At 36.5% G+C, this 15,973-nt stretch overlaps 1 protein-coding gene and 1 non-coding gene across 2 annotated transcripts in view; both read left to right on the top strand.

Annotated features, from left to right (window-relative positions):
- The window catches only part of LOC103215442 (POTE ankyrin domain family member B-like), a 31,462-nt gene that overhangs the window by 2,567 nt on the left and 12,922 nt on the right, over window positions 1-15,973 (top strand). The window contains 6 exon segments of the mRNA XM_073008365.1: window positions 2,840-2,954; window positions 3,115-3,288; window positions 5,817-5,923; window positions 7,255-7,392; window positions 9,883-9,953; window positions 15,309-15,379. Of these exon segments, the coding sequence (XP_072864466.1) occupies window positions 2,840-2,954; window positions 3,115-3,288; window positions 5,817-5,923; window positions 7,255-7,392; window positions 9,883-9,953; window positions 15,309-15,379 (676 nt within the window).
- On the top strand, window positions 8,657-8,762 carry LOC119622796 (U6 spliceosomal RNA). The gene has a single exon (XR_005239354.1). It is a non-coding gene; the product is annotated as a U6 spliceosomal RNA (small nuclear RNA).

Genomic DNA, 15,973 nt, shown 5'->3' with positions numbered 1-15,973 from the left:
CTGAATGAATTTCAGTGCATCCATAGGATGGAATAATTTGTAACCATTGAGAGTGTCAGTAGATATAGATATATGTTGACATGCAAAGATGTGCTTTGCTATATCAAGAGAGAAAAAATCAGTTTGTTATACACATACACAAACAGAATCTGCTCTTGTGTTACCTGAAAATATGTAGAAAACATAATCAAACATATTTCTGGGGATTTGTAAGTGAAGTTTTTCCCTTTCTCTTATCTGTGATTTATGCAATGAATATCTGAAAAGTTTTAGTTAAGTTTCATTAATAATGAAATAATCCTTGGGAAGAGAAAGAATATGCTACTTGAACAGATACAAATAATTTCTCAAATTCTACTATTTATTTTTATTCCTGTGGATGACTGTCTTCTGTGAACTTTTACCCTCTTCAGAAGTAGAGGGATTCTGTTTACCTGTTGCTGTAGGTTTTATTGTATATACATTTTATTATATAATTGTCTTTTCATTACATATAGATAAACATTTGTAAAAAGTATGGATTAGTTTATTTATGAAAACTAAAATAGCAAATATAAACGATCATTACTATTTCAAATGTATTGTTGTACTCAAAAGGAGTTTTCTTTAAAAATATTGAACTCCTAAGCTGTGTTTATCCATTCTTACAACACATTTAGCCATCAAACATAAACCAGACACCTATTATGTGGCAAGCATATTCTACTATCTCTCAGGATCCTTCCATCTTTGAAAACTTCATGTTTACCTGCTTGGCCTGAGCAAGCTGAGAGATTTAAAATTGGGACATTAGGACTTAATCTCAATTGAAGCTTTTCCTCCCTCCTTTCAAACAAAAGCATTTCTGAAGGTAGACAATAGTAAAAGATAACCCTTAACTATCCTTTTGAAAATGTATAAGTCTTGGCTAAAGACTGTTTTAGTACTTTTAAGAACTAAAATGTGGTACACAAACTGCATGGAATACTATGCAGCCATAAAAGAAAGAACGAGAGCATGTCTTTTGCAGGGACATGGGTGGTGTTGAAGGCCATTATCCTTAGCAAACTAATACAGGAACAGAAAACAAAATACCGGATGGTTTCACTTATAGGTGGGAGCTAAATGATGAGAATGCATAGATACCTAGAGGGAAGCACCACACACTGGGGCCTATCAGATGGTAGAGGGTGGGAGGAGGGAAACAAGCTGGAAATACAACTAACGGGTACTGGGCTTAACACCTGGATAATGAAATAATCTATGCAACCAACTGCCTTGGTGCACATTTACCTATGTAACAAACCTGCACATCCTGCACCTGTACTCCTGAATGTAACCATTGAGAAAAGCTCCACAAATAGTTTCATAAATCCATTTTAAAAGGAGAAAAATTATGTCTTAAATCTTAATATGAATGATTGGAAATATCTGATGTATATACATTGTATAAATCTAAGTATTGAAAAAAATGAGTCCATGCTATTCATTTGAATTTTAAGTTTTCTTTGGCTTAAAGTTTTGAAAACCAAATTAAGAAATAGATTATTTTAGAAATTTGTTTTTGTGTTCACCTCAGCTGTCTTATTCCATAGTTCTTTTAAGAATTAAAATTTAGCTAAATGCTAGTAATCTGACCAGAACTGCCCCAGACCTATTATATTATAACATATTCTACTTAATATAAGGCACCAGGGATTGTATGATGTCCCATTATTGTATGTCTCAATAAGAGAATTATTTAAATACTGCCAATTATAGTTATAGTAAATCATGAATTATAAGTGGTATTTCAGTGTAAGAAATGTTAAAACATGGAGACAACGATCATCTTAGAATCACTAAAATGCAACGTTATCAGTAATCTTTGAAACATACCTGAAGGTATTCCATGGTGTATATGTGCCACATTTTCTTAATCCAGTCTATCATTGGTGGACATTTAGGTTGGTTCCAAGTCTTTGCTATTGTGAATAGTGCTGCAGTGAACATACGTGTGCATGTGTCTTTTTAGCAGCATGATTTATAATCCTTTGGGTATATATCCAGTAATGGGATATCTGGGTCAAATGGTATTTCTAGTTCTAGATCCTTTAGGACAAAAAATCCAAGCACTGCATATTCTCTCTCATAGGTGGGAATTGAACAATGAGAAAACTTGGACACAGGAAGGGGAACATCACACACTGGGGACTGTCTTGGGGTGGGAGTGGGGGGAGGGATAGCGTTAGGAGATATATGTAATGTAAATGATGAGTTAATGGTTGCAGCACACCAACATGGCACTTGTATACATATGTAACAACCTTGCACGTTGTGCACATGTACCCTAGAACTTAAAGTATAATCTATAAAAATAATACCTGAAAGTGTAGGTATAATTGTATCATCTCACTAATTCAAATGTTATCTTTAGTGGTATTAGTGAAAATTATAATATCTTACAGTTACTGAGCTGTTATTTGTGTTAGGAACAATTCTGTATGTTTTGTGTAGAGTCTTTGTTAAGCATTACAGTGGTTTCCTCTGAAAAATCCACTATTTTCATTCCCATTTTATTGATGAGGAAATTGAGACCCCAAAAGGCTAAGCAACAGCTGGGAAGTGACAGAACTTCAAGTAGGATTCCAGCCCAAGTTGAATGTCATCCAAGGGCTCTGCTCTCTCTATTCAAATAGGCTGCTCTTTCATTAATACAGTGAGTCATGAGAGGTAATAAGCAGTGTGCTTTCTTAAAAGGAAAATTAAGTTTGTTTTGAAGGCAGAGTAATAGCAGGCTATTCAGTGTTTGCAATTACATGAATCATTGATGTGACTAGAGCGCACTACAATTTCCTAAAAAGTCTTCTCACTCTCATAGGACTGCTCTACATTTGGCCTCTGTCAATGGGAATTCAGAAGTAGTAAAACTCCTGCTGGACAGGCGATGTCAACTTAATCTCCTTCACAACAAAAAGAGGACAGCTCTGATCAAGGTATGCAGTAGTCAACTATATCAGCGTGAGATGGCTTTGATTTCAATACATAGCATAAAAATGAGTTTTCTCATTTAAATGTAACTAGTTGGTGAAACCTGTGGAATGTTTATTTTGAATTCCTAGGATTTATAATTTGTTTTTGGTCTAATACTGACAGGCTGTACAATGCCAAGGAGATGAATGTACGTTAATGTTTCTAGAACATGGCACTGATCCAAATATTCCAGATGAGTATGGAAATACTGCTCTGCACTATACTATCTACAATGAAGATAAATTAGCAGCTGCAGCACTGCTTTTATATGGTGCTGATATTGAATCAAAAAACAAGGTATAGATCTACCAATTTTATCTTCAAAATACTGAAATGCATTCGTTTTATCATTGATCTGTGTAAGGGCCAGTTTTCCATATTTGGAAGCTCAAGCATAACCTGAATGAAAATATTTTGAAATGACTTAATTATCTAAGACTTTATTTTAAATATTGTTACTTTTAAGGAAGCATTAGAGGGCACAGTTTTTTAATGCACTTGTGATTAATACTTTTTTAGAAAACACTGAATTTGTAAAAGGTAATACTTTTTTTTTTTTTTCAATTTTTCCCTGCCAGGTTTTTTTTTTTTCTCTAATGAATGTAAAATGACAAAATTTGCCCTGGAAATAGGTTTTGTGGTTGTTCATTCAGTTGTTTCCTTTGTATGATGAGACAAGGTTCTTTTCCATTTTAGGGAATGACAGTTTTCTGTTTGGGAAAGGGAGTTAGTAAGTCGTAAACTGCCTAGATACCAATTTTAGGAGGCCTCTGAGGAACCAGATTGGCAGTGAATAGGTGGTAATGTAATAGGAAACCCTTGAACAGAAGGAATAACAAGTAATTAACCAACTTACTGTCCTATTCTGGTAGAAAGGGCCAGTTAGACTCTCAACTCTGCTTTCAACTCTCGAATATCTTGATGGGAAGGTGGGAGATAAGGGGTTTGTAAGTAACAAGATCAGGTTGGATTTTGAGTTTACTAGACTTTGTTCTACTCTTACCAGGGAAAATTATGTGACATTTTCAGCAAATGAGTGTCTCTCCTACTCTTTCCTCTTTTTGGCCAAATACTCAAATGATAAAGGGAATTGGTTATGTGAATGACAGATGAGACTGAAGTAATTGTCTGTTGCACTAGCTTCCACCTAGAGTTGTGCATTCCAATTACCTCAGGAAAATTTTTAAATAATCTGCAAGTCTAGGCTTTCCCATGAAGATTTTGATAGAGCACATCTAATAAATCCTATATATGTACATTTAAAAATGTTTCCTTGAAGCCAAGCATGGTGGTGTGTGGCTATGGTCCCAGCTGTTAGGGAGGCTGAGGTGGGAGTATTGCTTGAGCTCAGGAGGTCGAGTCTAGCCTGGTCAACATAATGAGACCCCGTTTCTAACAACAACAACAACAAATTTCTCAAAATCTGGATACACTCCTGCTTAAGAACCACTGAAAACACAAGTATAATATGTAAATTCTTATATCTCAGAAACTTAAGATATTTCTAGAAGACTTGGAGTTGGATATGTGCTAATTCCTTTAAATCTTTCCTTTCCAATAACATTAACTTTTTTTTTTGTTTTTGAGATGGGTTCTCACTCTCTTCCCTAGGCTGGAGTGCAGTGATGCAATCACAGCTCACCACAGCCTTGACCTCCCTAAGCTCAGGTGGTCCTCCAATCTCTGTTTTTGTATTTTTTTTTTTTGGTAAAGATGAGGTTTTTGCCATGTTTCTCAGGCTGATGTTGAACTCCTGGACTGAAGCAAATCACCTACCTCAGCCTCCCAAAATGCTAGGATTATGGGCATGAGCCACCATTCCTGGCCTCACCTGTCTTATCTTGTTGTTGAGACATTAAAATGAATATTATTGGCACTATCTATCAGCTTACGGAATAATACCTTTTCCTTTCTACATCAGTTATTCACTGCCATTCAGAAGGTCTTTAGAAATTTGCAGTGAGTAGTCTCTCCGTAAGTAGAGGATGGCCCACTCAGGATTTTGTGTCTCTTTGTTCAATTCTTCTTAGGTCAGTAAGTGGTTGTTAAGAGCAGAGTTTTCTCAAGTAGAATTGTAGCAAATTCTAAAACTTTTTTGTCAATTGAAGCTGTATTATGGACTGTCCAGTATCTCTCTTAAGTTTGTAGAGCTTTGACATAATCAGGATGGCAGGTGTAAACACCAAAAACCATGGAGTTATTAAGAATACAGATAGGAATTCTGTTAGTTTCAGTAATCCTGTGAACTGATTATCTATTTAGTTAACAATCTGGAAAAATTAAATACAAATATACTTTAAATGAATAAATGTTGGAAAAATTCTTGAAATGGGCAGTATGAGTATGAAAGAGCAATTTTGCTTGCTCATTGGAGCTTGAACTTTTGGTAAAACGTGAAACGAAAGGAATATTTTACATTCAAATTCTTGCTTTATACAAAACAATTTTGTATTAGGGTTGGATAATACAGAGGTAAAAGATACAGCCCCTGCCCTCAAGAAGCTCTTTGTTTAAATGGAAAAAAAAATCATCATCCAAAAGTGCCATGCCAAATGCTGGGTTAGAAGCAAAGAGTCTTGGAAGCAGTAAATGTTGAAAGTGAGTTTTTGAGATGATCAGAGTTGATGTGGTCAGGCAGCGAAGGGGTGTTTCCAAGGGAAGCAGCAGCACATGGGAAAGCACAGAAGAGTGAGATGGAAGCAGCTACATTTTATTTACTTTCTATGAGTGTAAGTCCGTGGGATCTTATATAAAGTTTCCAATTTATTTGAGAAATACGTAATTTTTTGAATTACATATTGTTTTTGTTTTATATTGTTTTACAGCATGGCCTCACACCACTTTTGCTTGGCTTACATGGACAAAAACGGCAAGTGGTGAAATTTTTAATCAAGAAAAAAGCTAATTTAAATGCACTTGACAGATATGGAAGGTATAGTTATTTCTTTTAATCTGTGTGTTGTTCTAGATTGATAGTCACTCAAGTCATTAATAATAATAAGATTAAGTTATAGTTATTGGGACATAGTGATCAGTATCAACACAAATCAGTTAAATAGAAAAGCAGTTATTTGGACTGGAGAACATGAAGAACAGTTTTAGCAGGAGTCATCTTATCTTATTATATTGACTGATGTTATTTGTTGTATGACGTTTTTGGTTACATGATCTTATGTTAGCTAAAGGGATTTCATATTAATTTTATGAAGCTTGAAATTTAACTTTCAGTTTACTTTATGACTCAGTATTGAACTTCTTAACCCTTTCTAGTAGTTTTTAACCTCTGTGTCTTGTATGCTTTTCTACTAAATATGCTATATTAAACATAAATAAGGAGTTGAAAATCCTTTTGTCTTTTTAATGACTCTGCTTTAAGTTGCTTTCTTTGAAGAATATTAATGTTAACTTATCCCTACATGACAATTAATTGCTATTCCTACATACTGTGGTTTCAGCAGCTTTCGTCATTTTTTATATCCAGTGTATTTTGATGGTTTTTTTTAAATTGGTTTGGAGAGAGAGAGTAAAGATAGTTTTAAGTGGATATACTTTTCCTTTAATGAAGGCAAGCCGTAGGTGGGTGATAAAGAGAAAAGAGCTAGGCTTTGGATTCACACAAGACTGGGTTTAATCCCTAGCTTTCTTACTTGGTAAGTGTGTGACCTTGAGAATCTTATTTACCACCAAATGTGTTGTCATATATGAAAAGTAGGAGAATATATCCTTCAAATTGATTGTGCATAAGTAAGGAAGATATATATGACATTTAATTCAGTGCCTAGCACATGCTTATTGGCATCATTAACTGAAACGCCTATGACTGTTCTTACCATTATTATTAATATTACTGCTTTCAGCAAGCAGAGAGCTCTTACTTATCTTACCCTCTAGCTGATTTTCTATTACAGCATATCAGTCTAGGGGAGCTGTAAGGAAATCTTCACTCATAACTTTGTCCACTTCAGATAAGTGGCCCTAGCATTGTTTCTTGCCCATCAAAGGATTTTAAATTAGTAGCTTCTACTATGCAATACCCCACTGAGACAAGCGGTTTCCTTTTTGTCCCTTCCTTTTAATTTTAACCTTGGTTGTATTTTACAAAGATGAACTCTTGAGCACCCAAGATGCTTACGTCTTATTTAGCGCATGTAAATGTTTCATTCTGCATGGATAGGCAAGATGTTAAATTGGTAAAGTATATCAAATTAGCTTTTAAAATAACTATTACAGTTCCTAGGGGAGAAATTATCTCTGTCATTTTAGAAATGCTCTCATACTTGCTGCACGTTGTGGATCAGCAAGTATAGTCAGCCTTCTACTTGAGCAAAATATTGATGTCTCTTCTAAAGATCTATCTGGACAGACGGCCAGAGACTATGCTGTTTCTAGTCATCATAATGTGTAAGTGTTTACATTAAAAGGTGAGTTAATGCTAAATTGAGGTTTAAAATAATTGTAACAATTGCATCTTACGTATCAAGTGAGATGTCATAGTTTGGTTCAGGTAGTTTTAGAGTGGCAGTCAGTTAGTCCCCTGCATCAGCCAGAAATCAGACCAAAAGCAAGACAAGTTAGAAGTACCAATGGGTGCAGGATTCTTTATCTCAGGACTTCTGAGACCTTTATCCTTAGCGATCCCAACATTGTTCATTTCATCCAAGTATAACACCTATGCATGGGATAAAAAGTAGTGTCACATCTTTGATTTTTCAGATTAGTTATTGGGGTCTTGAAATGTTCAGTTTAGCAGAAAATCTTGTACTGTCTTCTGGAGACTATCTCCTACATACTCCTTGAATTTTTCAATAACTGAAGGGGCTCACTAAATCCAAGGAAGACAGTCCCTTTTATCAAGTCAGAAGGAGGAGAAAAAACGAACATTCCAATCATTTTGTTGTATCCTATTGTTTCTGTTGCTGCATTGTTGCCACTCAAACTGGTCCTGCTTCCTGGTAATGGTTGACCTTTGACACCAAGATGCCCTTACTGATTCAGATCCCTCAAGTCTTCATAGCGAGTCATACAGTGACTTTGAAGTTACAACGTTTTTCAGTTCCCATATCTATGCTTATATGCTTGGCCATTGTTCCCAAAGCACCAGCACCCTGCTCTGGCAGCTGGGCATCCTGACTTTATCCGCACACAAAGTGAGCAAATTGACCCTTCCCCCCATATTCAGAACCTAATGTGGAACCCACATCTTAGCCAAGAATTAGCTGAGACCTTCATGGTACGAGATCCTTTGAGGCCGTTGTTGGTCTTTTCTCTGGCAGATATTAATTGGGCTTGTTCTAAAGGGTCAGAGGGATTCAAATAATGTGGCAGAAGGAGATCAGTGTTTGTTTCTTCTTCTTTGCTACCAGATCTGTACTGTGCGGCACCTTTATATCCTGTATAGAACCTTAGGCAGTAGAAAGTCCCACATGAACCTTCCCGAAGCACTGGCTCCCAGTTGTGGTTGGCCCTTTAATGATCTGATTTACATGATAATGAAAATCATCCAAGCTACTTCCATCTCTAGCTCAAGATTTTAAAATATTTTCAAATTCTACCTCGCAGGAAGCCATTGAAGAGAATTCTCAGAATCTCAAGTAGGTTAGTTAGACTTAATAGGGCAAAGCCTTGTCCATGACTCATCACTAATCATGTGTAAAAGTAGGACTTGGTGCTTGCTTCAGCAGCACATACCTAAAATTGGAACAATACAGAGAAAATTAGCATGGCTTCTGTGTAAGGAGGCAGTACAAATTTTCAAAGCATTCCATATTTTGTGCAGTCACTGGAAGGTCATTTGACTATTTGCTGACTAGCTCTAAGGAAACAGTGTGAATCAAAGCAAAAAATGGGTGCCACTGTAATATTAAAATTGTGATTTGCACTGCAAAAATAGTCATGTAAGATGGTCTATGAGATGATTTAGAGCTGAATACCATATTTGGTGCAAAATATATTGTTAGTATGTATGTCAAAAATTAGAGAATGTCAACTTGCAACTTCTTCATGAAAACTAAAAAAAATAAAGGTAGAGTTTTGGTCTCCATGTCAGCTAGAATTGAATATCAATATAAACCATTATCCTAACAAACATCTGCTGGCTCATAGTTTGAGTCTGTAGAAAAGGATCATTGCTCCAAGCCAGGTTTTAACATCCATTGGTTCTTCGGCCCTTGGTGTGATTGATCAACTTCGTAATAGTGGACAATCACATTATCTACTTTAATGAGATATTTATGAGTAAATTTGGTTATAAATTATGACATCATTGAGATGCCCTGAAGTATAAGCCATAAGGAGTAGGACAACTAAGAAGCAAAATTAGGACTTAATAACATTTTCTGAAAACTACAACATTTGCATATTAGAACCTATGAACAAAATACACATAGGGTTTTATTTGGGATTCCAAGATAATTTTAGTCATAAAGTTTAGGAACAGATTATTCCATTGCTTTACTATTTTTCTGAGCATTTAAAAATGTTACCTTGTTAAATCGTTATAACAACCTAGTGAAATAAGGCAGCAAAGTCCTCACTGTGTTGATGAAGACATTGAGCCTAAGAGAAGCAAGTTGTCCAAGAACAAATAGCTGTTCATTATGGAGCCAGGACTTAAGCAGAGTTGGGACACTTTCTATTATGTCATGCTAATACAAGCTAATTTACTGGGTCACAGTGCCCTCGATTTATGAGCATTTCACCTTATTTTTTTTTCTACTTTAATTAGAAACTTAAAGGGAAGTTGGTAGAATGTACTCGTAAGTGGATGGGATAATACTGTTAAGTTCTGATATTATGATATTGTTCGAAATACTCTAAGAATTTTACATTTGGTAGGTATTTTTTATGTCAATATTAAAATAGTAATTTGGTTTATTACATTTTTATACATAGAACTTGCCAATTACTTTCTGACAACAAAGTAAAACAGATGCTAAAAATCTTTTCTGAAAACAGCAATCCAGGTAACACTTGTGATAGTGAATTACTTTAGGTCAGTTGTCCACAAACTTTGTGGCACCAGGGACCGGTTTTGTGGAAGACAATCTTTCCATGGGCTGGGGGAAGGTGGGGATGGTTTCAGGATTATTCAATCATGTTACATTTATTGTGCTACTTTATTTATATTAGATTACATTGTAATATATAATGAAATAATTATACAACTTACCATCATGTAGAATCTGTGGAAGCTCTGAGCTTATTTTTCTGCAACTAGATGGTCTCATGTGGGGGCAGAACAATGTGAGAAAGTGACAGATCATCAGCCATTAGATTCTCATATGAAGCACACAGCCTAGATCCCTCAGATGGGCAGTTCACAACAGGGTTCATGCTCCAGTGAGTATCTAATGCTATCACTGATCTGACTGGAGGCAGAGTTCAGGCAGTAATATGAGCCATGGTGTATGACTGTAAGTACAGGCAAAGCTTCCCTGGTTTGCCTGCTGCTCACCTCCTCCTGTGTGGTGTGGTTCATAATAGTCCATGGACTGGTAGTCTGTGGCCTGGGAGTTGTGGACCCCTGCTCTGGGTGGTCCTACCATAGATAAAAAAGTAAAAGTAAGGAATTTTTGATGATGAAAGAACAGTGAAGCACAAGTCATGTTACATATGTTTGTCCCAAGAAAGTCTCACTATTACTGACTTCATTCCTCCTAATTTGAAGTTGGAAACAGATACAGTTACTTTGTTGGAACAAAATGTGTTCTTCTACCTGCTGGTTAATTGTGGTGATAACAGTAATTTTGTTAGAAAAAGAGGCTCTGCTACCATTTGCCTAAAGATTATCATAATAAATATACAAATTGCCCAACTCTAGGCTCAGTAGATTATAATAAAAGTAGAAAAATATTTCACACTAACAAAAATGCTAGTATGCTACCTGGTTGTGGACACTTAATACTTTGTATAATCCAAACAGTATGAGGACACCTTTAATTTAGCCATCTATTTATCAAAGAGTTTCTGTAAGTTAGGTTTTGTAAGTTGCAGGAGACAAAGATGAAATAGGTGTAGTTTTGATCTTTAAGGTGCTCACAATAGAGCTGTCTCCAATCCATTTCTGTGCTTTTTCAACAGAATTTACAACGAAAACATTTCTATTTATGTTTTCACTTGTCCACTTAACAAATAACTATCAAATGTATTTTAGATACTAAGCATTTTTCTAATCCTACAGAACACAACTTATTAAAAATACAGATAGGAGCTTGTTATTATCATTGTCATTTTTTTTTTTTTACTTTGCTACATTAATCAGTGCTTACTGTGTGCTAGATGCCCACTGGAAGCCTATAATTATGATTTATTATATGCTGTACTGATTATGTGCCAGACATATGTGATGAGGAATGAAAGCTTTAAAAAGAAAGGAGTTATGATTTAAGGTAAGCATGCAGAGTGAGAACAATTTTTCAGGAAAAGAAGCAGAAGAATGATATTTGGCAGGAGGAACATGTAGTGAGATTGTGTGTTTGCCAGAAGGAACATCTAACGAGATTGCCTGTTTGGGAGGAAGAGCAGCAAGTGCAGAAGACAAGATGTTTGAGTGAGCATGGCAGGGTTTCTGAGGAGTTCACTTTTGCTAGCACCAAAAATGTGAGATATGAGAGGTTGGGAATGTGGTGAATACTTAGCTAAGGCAAGTTTGTGATAGACTTTTTAATACTACAGAAATGAGTAGGTCTTACCCTGTGGGCCATGGGAAATTGACCCGGTAGAATGCTTTGGACTGCAAATACTAGATGAACAGGGGCCAAAACAGTAGGAACCAGAGTTGTTTTGTTTGTTCAGTGATTTCCTAAGGATCTCACTTTACCCTCTTTCAGCTGTGCTGTTGGCCGTGTTTTATTCATGTCTCCTTTCATGGTTGGCTAATCCGCAACAGCTCCAAACATCTTGTTCTCACAGCACAACATCGCAAAGGCTGCTTTTCTTCGCATGTGTCTTTTAAACAGGGAGAAAACTTAGGAGCATGCAAGGGGCTTCCTGTAACATTTCATTGGCTGGGTCACACTACATGCTCTTTCCCAAGCCAGGGACTGGGAAGGCAAATATGTGATTAGCTTAGAATAAACTTTTCTCTTTCTGAGGCTGAGGAGGGGGATTGAAATAATAAATATCCCAATAGACTGTGTTTCTTCTGCAAGAAAGAATAATGGCTACTGGTAGGGAGCCAACAGTGTTTGCTGCAGAGACTCATTGGAGACATTTGAGCAGGGGAGTCACAAGATTAAATTTGAGTATTAAGGCATTCTGGTTATGGTGTAAAACAGGTTAGCAAGCTTTTTCTGTAAAGGACCAGGTGGGAAATATTTGAGACTATGTGGTCTCTATCATATCTACTTACCCTGCTGTTGTCTGCTGTTGTAGAGTGAAAGCCACCATGATGATGTGAGCAAACAGACATGACTGAGCTCCTATAAAACTTTATTTACAAAGCCATAAGGCATATTGGATTTGGCCTGTGGCTTCTAGTTTGTTGGGAATAATGGAAAGTTACCATGTAAAGAAACTGGAGACAAAGGAAGCTTTTGCAGTAGTCAACTATAGTTTGCTTGTCACACATCCTTGGACCAGTTATCAGTGTATTATAAGGTTTTCACCCATCCGTGGTGAAATAAATAACGTTAGGAATCTCAGTTACTCATTTTAATATGTTGGCCTTTGTTATGCCTTTTTCATTTGTTTTGCTTAATTTTTTTCATGAAGAAATAACATTAATAGTTGGCGGTTTTCTTTTAAATAAAAGCCATTTTGTAAATGTTTATGTTCCCAGTGGCAGTGGGAATATAAAGCAGAGGCAGAAGAGAGGTATAGTCCATATGATTTAGTGATAATTGAATAAGAAAGGCTTGGGGGACCGAGAGAAATGTCAGATGATTTACAGGTTTCCAGGTTGTACACTAGTATTTAACTTGGACATAAGGAAGGAGTAGGAAATTTTCTGGTGAATACAGAAGAGCAAAGAGCTGCAGGTCAGCAGGAATGACCATTTTTTTCCTATGCATGTTTAATGGAATACTCATGTAGGATATTTTGTGTAGGTAATTGGATGACCAGCATTTATAACTCACATCCTACTAGTTTGACTCTCAATAATAAGACTTGTCAAAGATCCGAGAATCTGAAAGTTGTTGATAAATGTCCATGTGTATCACCATCAGTGACCGAAAGTCAGCATCCACAGAACACAGAATTGGGACAGATAAACTTAATAGATAAAGATGAATATCGGAGTTATTTTTCTCTTAGGGAATGATAGTCTCCATGACCTGTGTGAGTCACAGCCACCAGAAAAGAAAGAGAGCAAGCAGCATATGAAGGAAGCACAGCAAATTCAGTCCTAGAGTGCCCTGCTTGGCTTCATGTCATAGTTCTGACTTCTGAAAATCATTTTCAGTAAAATGTGCTTTGTGTTTTTCCCTCTTGCAGGCTGCAGCCAAACAGAATCCCTTTAACAGGGCATTTTTGTGTGCTTCCTTTAAACAAAGCAACATATAAATAATGAAAAGAAGTAAGAGAAAGAGTGTTTTTTAGATAGGTTAATATTTAACATAAACTTGAGAGTGAGTACCAGGATTATACTTAGAATTTATGGACTGGATGGGAAGACTAGATAGACATCTAAAGATTACTGACTCAATCACAATGTGGTTTCTTTGCTTTATTGTCACAGCTTGGAATTCACAACTATTAGTTATATTCATATGCACTATAACTTTAGAAAATACCTTCCCAAACTAAATAGTAAGTGATTTATTATAATTTGTATGATTTTATTATAGAATTCACTTTCCAAATGTTTGTGAGAATTGTTATGAGTTTGCTACATAGTATCATCTCAGCTGTGTCCCCATGAGCTATCTGTCACCTTGTCTTAATGAATAATGGCTCACTAGGAATATTGGTTTTGACATTTTAAGTGATCTATATCTAATGCAGATAATACCAGGGAACACTCTTGAACATTAATGTCCAAGCATCTTAAAATTACACATAAGGCTTTCATAATCTGACTTCTGCCCCACTCTCCATCTTTAGCCCTTTTCCCTGTGCGCCCTTTCTCTGGCATTACTGAGCTGCTGGTAATGCCCTACTCACTCATCCTTCTATTGTAGGCAAATACTTTCACTCTTTCAGGCCTTGCTCCCGCTCTTGCTGCTGCATGGCATGCTGTCACCCTTTCCTGCCCTCTACCCCTTTTAATCTGGCTAGCCTCAATATTTAAGTCTCTTCTTCAGCATGTTTTCTAGAAAAGCCATCCCTGACATGCTTTATTTTCATTTTTTTTACCCTAATGCCTAGCATGTATTTAGCAGGACCAATAAAACATTTCTGAGTAAAATAAAGACTGTTTTTACAAAGATGAAGTGCAAGACAGTCCTCGCAGTCTTGGAGCAGAGGGGACAGACATGTGGAGCAATAATGTACAGTTTAGATGGTAAAGATGCAGTAGAAAAATCAGTGAAGTCAGAAGGCAGCCTCAAGGAAGGAGGTATCTGTTTATTTGGGGGAAGACATGCAGAATCAAGGAAGACTTCATGTAGCATTGTTTCAAAAGATGAAAATAAAGCCGGGTGTGGTGGCTCATGCCTGAAATCCTAGCACTTTTGGAGGCCGAGGTGGGCAGGTCATGGGTCAGGAGATCGAGACCATCCTGTCCAATGGTGAAACCCCATCTCTACCAAAAATACAAAGCTTAGCTGGGTATGGTGGTCCTTGCCTGTAATCACAGCTACTCAGGAGACTGAGGCAGGAGAATCGCTTTAACCAGGGAGTTGGAGGTTGCAGTGAGCTGAGATTACACCACTGCATTCCAGCCTGGTGACAGAGCAACACCCTGGCTCCTTTAAAAAAAAAAAAAAAAGGGTGAAAATAAATGTGTCTGCATAGTGGAGGGAAACATTTTAGATATTAGGAAGACATTATACACTAATAAAGGTGTCAGCAATGGTTTTGGAAATCATTTATAAGGTACTATTAGGAAGTGGAGAACAATATACTGTGTCACCTTATATGTTTCTACTGATGTTAAAGCTCTGTTTCTGGTGATTTTGTTCATTTCTGTTGCATGGATGAATTTGTGAGGGAATTTTTGACATATTTTTATGTCTTCAATCTGGTGACATCTGATATCTCCCCAAGTGGTTTTTTGAAGTTTTGAGAATTATTTCTTAAATAACTATTTCATGAAAGATTAAACACTCAAGTTATGAAATAAAATGAAACTTTGTGCTAAATCTGTTTTTAAACGGCTACAGTTTTTAACTGTTCTAAGTGGTTTATTTTAACTGAATATATGGATTTTTCAACAGAACGAGACTTAAAGCTGACATCAGAGGAAGAGTCACAAAGGCTTAAAAGAAGTGAAAATGGCCAGCCAGAGGCATGGAAACTTTTAAATTTAAACTTTTGGTTTAACATTGGGGTTTTTGTTTTGTTTCATTTTGTTTTTTTGCCTTAATAATATTAGGTAGTACAAATGAAATTACCTTTCTTACTGGGCTTTGAGAATCAATAGATTCTTTTTTAAAATTATTATTATATTTTAAGTTCTAGGGTACATGTGCACGACGTGCACGTTTGTTACATACATATACATGTGCCATGTTGGTGTGCTGCACCCAAGAATCTTTTGGCCAGGAGCAGTGGCTCATGCCTGTAATCACAGCATTTTGAGAGGCCAAGGCAGGCGAACCATGAGGTCAGGAGACTGGGACCATCCTGGCTAACACAGTGAAACCCTGTCTCTACTAAAAATACAAAAAACTTAACCAGGAGTGGTGGCAGGCACCTGTAGTCCCAGCTACTCAGGAGGCTGAGGCAGGATAATGGCATGAACCCGGAAGGTGGAGCTTGCAGTGAGCTGAGATTGTACCAGTGCACTCCAGCCTGGGTGACAGAGCAAGACTCCCTCTCAAAAAAAAAAAAAAAAAAAAAATCTTTTAATAGATTCTTAAAATTTATTGTAATAAATTCA

Source organism: Chlorocebus sabaeus, chromosome 2 (genome assembly GCF_047675955.1).
Source record: "Chlorocebus sabaeus isolate Y175 chromosome 2, mChlSab1.0.hap1, whole genome shotgun sequence".
Taxonomy (NCBI): Eukaryota; Metazoa; Chordata; class Mammalia; order Primates; family Cercopithecidae; genus Chlorocebus; species Chlorocebus sabaeus.
This window is presented reverse-complemented; position numbering and strand designations above follow the sequence as displayed.